At 41.8% G+C, this 5619-nt stretch overlaps 1 protein-coding gene across 10 annotated transcripts in view; it reads left to right on the top strand.

The window, feature by feature from the left end:
- Positions 1-5619, top strand: part of LOC114640634 (nuclear autoantigen Sp-100-like) — a 76712-nt gene that overhangs the window by 59034 nt on the left and 12059 nt on the right. For 7 of the 10 annotated variants that reach the window (XM_028789590.1, XM_028789589.1, XM_028789591.1 and 4 more), the window contains 2 exons: positions 4059-4204; positions 5553-5585. In XM_028789590.1, coding sequence (XP_028645423.1) covers positions 4059-4204; positions 5553-5585 — 179 coding nt within the window. Of the gene's footprint in view, positions 1-4058; positions 4206-5552; positions 5586-5619 lie in introns of all 10 variants that reach the window. The other 3 variants (XR_003714177.1, XM_028789594.1, XM_028789595.1) reach the window with 1 other exon arrangement.

Consider the following 5619-nt stretch of genomic DNA (forward strand, 5'->3'; position numbering starts at 1 on the left):
AGAGAGAGAGAGAGAGAGAGAGAGAGAGAGAGAGAGAGAGAGAGAGAAGAGAGAAGAGCGTGAGAGGCCAAGTCCAGAGGACCCAGAGCTTTTGACATTGACGTCACTCCCCTGGTGGAGACAGCCTGAGCCCAGTACCAGGGCTTCTAACAGACATGAGTTATGAAGGCACCTCTCTCTGTAGATGCCTACAAGGGAAAAGGGTCTTATGTGTTGAGTGTACTCCTTGTAACGGTTTCAGCACAGTGAGATGACATTTGCAGTGTCAGTCATGGGCTGATTGTGCCGGATGGTGGTTTCTCAGGAGAGTCTTGGGGTTGCTGTGTTTATCCTTCTCTGCATCACACCCCAGAAAGGCAGTGGAATGAGGGCATTTTCCGTATTTTTTTTCTTCTCCTCTTTCTTGAGGTACTGGGATTAGACCCAGGATTTTGTGCATATTAGGCAAGCATTCTGTCATGAGCTCTACCCCAAGTTGCAGTTTTGCATGTTTAAATATAAAACCATAGCCTATCAGGCTACCTCCTCTTCCCCTTGTGAAAAAGGCCCATAAGATGCCCATCTAGTACCTCATACCAGAGTGAAAACTTCCACAGCTGGGAAGGAAATGTACATGTCTGAGAGATTCATCGTCAACTTTTGTGGGTCTGTTACCTGGAACATCTGTCAGATTTTAATCTAAGTAAAAAAAAAAAAAAAAGAAAAAAAGACGGGGGAGGAGATTTTTGAATTTGAAGAAAGATACACTCAAACATCAGGTTTGCCAGTGTATTAGCTGAGTGTTCTTGGGTCTATTATAATACCCAAGCTAGGCTATTCTATTTAACTTACAGATTTAGGGGCTAAAAGGCCCAAATCATGCAGCCTATTGTATGGCTTTTGCTAAGAGACTGATGGTAGGTGGTTTCATGAAAGGAACACACGTAGGAGGAAGAGATCATATCGTAAGACAGGAAGCCAGCGATTGGGGTCCCATGAGAGTTATCGTAATCCCTCTTGAGGGCAGCACCCTCCATGATCGAGTGGTACCTCATACATCACCAAGTCAAGGATGAAGTTTTTAATGTAAGAGCCCTGGGGGAAGGCACGCATAGCTAAACCCAAGTCAGTTGCTCTATCATCTCCATTGGGCTCTCTAACACTGAACTTCCTCTTTTATGAAATGAGAATAAAAGTTCTCTCACTGTATTGCTATGAGAAAAAACGATAATATACAAGAAATACCGTGAAAATTGTCATTGGTTTTTTTTCTTTTTTTCTTTTTTTTAATTTTTTAATTTTAATTTTTATTTTTTTTTATTTTTTTTGAAAATTGTCATTGTTAAAGTCCAGAACTATTGGTCTATCATTCATCGTGACTGACCTTTCTCCTACAGCACGGTTCTTTCTTTAAGATTTACTTTTGTTTTGTGAGCATGGGTGTTTGGCTGCATGTGTGTCTGTGCACTTTGAATGTGCCTGGAGTCCATGGAGACCAAAAAAGGACATCAGAACTGGAGTTACAGGTGCTTACAAGCCACCCTGTAGGCTCTGAGACCCGAACCTGGGTCAACTGCAAGAGCAGCAAGCAATTTTAACCACGGAACCAACTCCATAGCCTAATACAGTTCTTTTGTTATCAATAAATAGGTGTTTTTCCTACAGGTCTACTGCCTATGTATAATCTAGCTATTCCCTCTAGATAACAGTTCCAAAACCACTTTTAATATCAAATAGCCATGTGTCTAAATTATGAGCATATTTGATAGCCAACTATCAAGAGCTGGAAGAGCGATGTTGAAGTAAGACAGGACTGACTGTGGTGATAGCTTCCTCGTGGGTGGATTCACAAGAGCCCAGCAGAGAACTTTATGCCTGCACTGGCCTTTCTAAAATGCAAGTTGGCCCTACCCTAGAGCACAATAAAAGGAAGAGAAAGAATCCTGTTCATGTCTTAGGGACATTCTGAAACGGGAGATATTTTAAAAATCCGTGGCACAGGCCAGCTATCTAATCAGTGGGGCGGCTCTCTTTAGCTCCCTCCGCCATGTTCCGTACTAGAAGCACCCAGAGGCCAAGCGCACTGCAGCTAGACCAACGAGATGCCAGCCAACATGGCGTCTGGCGCAGCCAATCCACCATGCTGCCCCCACAAAGCTCAGCTCAGCCCCAGACAGTATCCACTATACTCGAAGTACCTGGTAGGATGAAGACTCTTGATGCTTAAAGATTATCCAGTGGATTTATATATTTGAAATGCTCAATTAGCAAGATGCCCACATAATTAGAATAGTTACCCAATAGCTAACCTTTGATAAAAGTTGCTACCCAGGACTGCTCTCAACCCATCTGTCCTCCTCCATGGTTGCTAGCCTCTCCTCCTCATCTCCTCTTTCTCCCTCCCCCTCCTCTTTTCTTCTCCCAGCTCCACCTCTTTTTCTACTGCCCAATCACGGAGCTCCAATACAAATACAATGTAACAGATAAATATCCTGCTACATATCACCCTTTCTGTTAGAATAAAAGGAAAAAAAAACCTTCCCTCAAAATATAGAGCACAACTTTTACCAATTTGTTACAAGAGAGACCTAATACCCAGTCCAACATTATCGTCAATAAAAAGACCATTGTCTTTAACTTAAAAGACTATAGCTCTGCACCTGGCTTTTGAATGAATGCCATCTGAAAACCATCCTCTTAAATCTGTTCTCTCAAAGTAAATAGCCTAGATTGGCTATGAGACTATAAGTCTTCAACCTCATCAGAAATCCAAGAATGAGTGAATTAACTGAAAATATGGGAAGCACAAAGCCTAGCTTCCAAAACTTAGCCAAATTACAGAGACCACTGATCACCTGGACAGTCCCTATACTTGAAAATGTTGGAGCATCTGGTCTTCAGCCTTCTGGCCCAGGATCATCTAACAGACCTAGTGATGCAGAATTTTTAAGGGCTGATTTACCTGTCTAGGCAGAGATTATCAGTCGACTATTCCGCATAGTGTGTCCTATTTCTGGACAGTATTTTGTCAGTAGAAAAAAAAGAGTCAATTTTTGCCTAGTGGCTGTCTCACCACTATTGGGGTAATTCCAAAGATGCTCAATTTCTTCCTAGAATCCAAGAAGGGGAAGCTGTCAGGAGCAGGCAGGTCTTTCGTCAAATGATCTTTAATAAAGAAATATCTGTACCATCAATTCTGTGGATTTCTGACGCTTTTGAAAACTAACTATCTATGTAAAGCAATCTGGACTGTTGTCCATTAACTCATCTCAGCTATTTCTAATAAAAACCTAGAAAACACCCTAACAATAAACTCAGAGCCATGAATTTGCTATAGGCCCTTAACTCACAGGCTAACCATCTCAGATCAGTTAAAAAAAAAAAATTAAAGAAGGACTCGATCTAAGCCTTTTTTTGTACCCACAAAATTTTGAATTAATAGAAAAAAATTATACTAATAAAACCCTTGAATTTGCATCAAAATAAGTTTTGTAACAAAATAAGAAATTATGACTTCATCTTAGTAACAATTATACAGATTTCTACCAAGAGATTATGGCTATGTAATCAATTCTAGCTCTTCCTCCTTGTTCCAATAAAACCATTACTTTTCCCTAGAAAGACAGCCCAATTTTTTTCTTTTAATATTGCAGTAGAATACTTTTAAAGGTGATGTTAAGGGCTGGGGAGACAACTTTGTGATTAAGAGCACTAGCTGCTGTTCCAGAGGTCCCAAGTTCAATTCCCAGCACCCACAGGGTGGCTCACAACCATCCATAACTCCAGTTCCAGGGGAGACAATGAATGTGCTTTTCTGGTTTCTGTAGGCAGAAAGCATGCATGTTGTGCACAGACACACTTGCAGGTAAAATACCGGTATTCATAAAATAAATAAATAAATAAATAAATAAATAAATAAATAAATTCCTTTGAAAAAATCCAGGCTGATGTGTTACCCCTGATGACTGACGGGGAAATGTAAACCTTCCTGACTGAGCCCAAGCCCCAGATCCAGCATGATGGTAAGCCAAGAGCAGGTGTTTTCATAGCTGGGTGCTCAGTTTGTCCTGGTCTTACAGGCATCCTTGTGAAGAGTATACAGAGTGAGAGTGGAGGATTATGGTTCACTCCCAGGGGGTTTGAAATTGAAGGAAACCGTGAAAGATCCAAGAACTGGAGGCAAAGTATTCGCTGCCATGGATGGACCCTGAAAGAACTGATAAAGGTATTCTGCTGGTTCTTCCCAGAACCATGGTAAATTAAAAGTTTCTTCTATATGGCAGACAGTTTACGGTATTCTGGAGGAAAGGCAGCAGATTCGAGGCTCTCTCAGTGTAGCTGGTAGCTTCAACCAAAGATTTCACTGTCATAATTCACTGGTAGCAGATGTTAGCAGAATCTGTCCACTATGACTCTTCTTAGCCGGGATCCATGGCATGGGTTGTTGCCAGCATACCATTCAGGTGTTACCTTGGCTGGCTTGTATTACAGCTTAATCCTCTTAAATGGGTTGACTTACATCCTTTGGATGGTAGGAGAACAGGCTGTGTGTAGCCTTTACTATTAACTGGTTGTATAAAATTTGGTAGCATGGATATAATTTAAATCTGACGGGGGGTGTCTTTAAACTTGGAGTGTCAGTGATGAAAGAAAATATAATTACATATCTGAAAATAATTCAACCATGTGGATGCCTGAGTTACAGAATGTCCCAGCAGAATTTCCTCCAATAAGTCATCTCACACTTAGTCTTGAAAAGGAATGGCTGGGTGTGGTGGCTCACAGCTGTATTCTCTGCCCTTGGGAGACTGAGGCAGAGGGATTGCCCAGACTTTGTAGTGAGTTTCAGGACAGCCTAGGTCACAGGGTAAGACCCCCAACTCCCTCTATACCAGAAGAAAAGTAAATAAAAGAAAGGGTAATTTAAAGATTGCATTTTTAAAATCAGCCCTTTGCCCTTCATTCATACCTCTGACTGGGGAAATCAGGTTATCTTGGTAGCTGAACCTATTTTGTTCAACTCAGGGTACATTGCTCTCTCTGTCACATACCTCAGGTGGCCTTTCCCTGTGTCATACTCACAATAAAGGAAAAGGGATTGCTCATCTAGTATTGACTGAGCTGCATCCAAAGCCGTGTGGTTACAGGTGTGAGCCCCTGGCCAGAGCCAGGCTGCACCTTTACACCCTACCAGCAGTTAGTACTGTGAGGAGAGGTACCAGCAGGAAGTGATGCTGTAGCAAAGGGGTGGGATGGAGAGTCTTCACTAAGTTGGGTCATAAAAGAGGATAATTCTGACAAAGTGTAGAATGGTGCTTTCTGAACTGGGGAGGGGGGAGAGAAAAGCATGAAAACCAGTCCTCAGTGTGTCAGGGGGCTGTGAGCAATCACGTGGGAACAAAAGGTTTCCCTGACTCACTGTGGGGAGCATGGGTAATAAGTAATTTCCAGGGAGTTACCTTGTATTTAACAACAGGACATCCAGATAGCAATATCTAGAAGGCAGTTAGAAATACCTAGCTCAAGAAATAAACACAAAGACCCGCCCCATCATTAATCTCTCTGTCTTTCAGGAAAAAAAACTACAAGACCTACCAAGAAAAAAGGTAGTTATATCCTACAGTCTCTTGCCATGATGTC

Source organism: Grammomys surdaster, unplaced genomic scaffold, assembly GCF_004785775.1.
Source record: "Grammomys surdaster isolate TR1022 unplaced genomic scaffold, NIH_TR_1.0 125846, whole genome shotgun sequence".
Lineage (NCBI taxonomy): Eukaryota > Metazoa > Chordata > Mammalia > Rodentia > Muridae > Grammomys > Grammomys surdaster.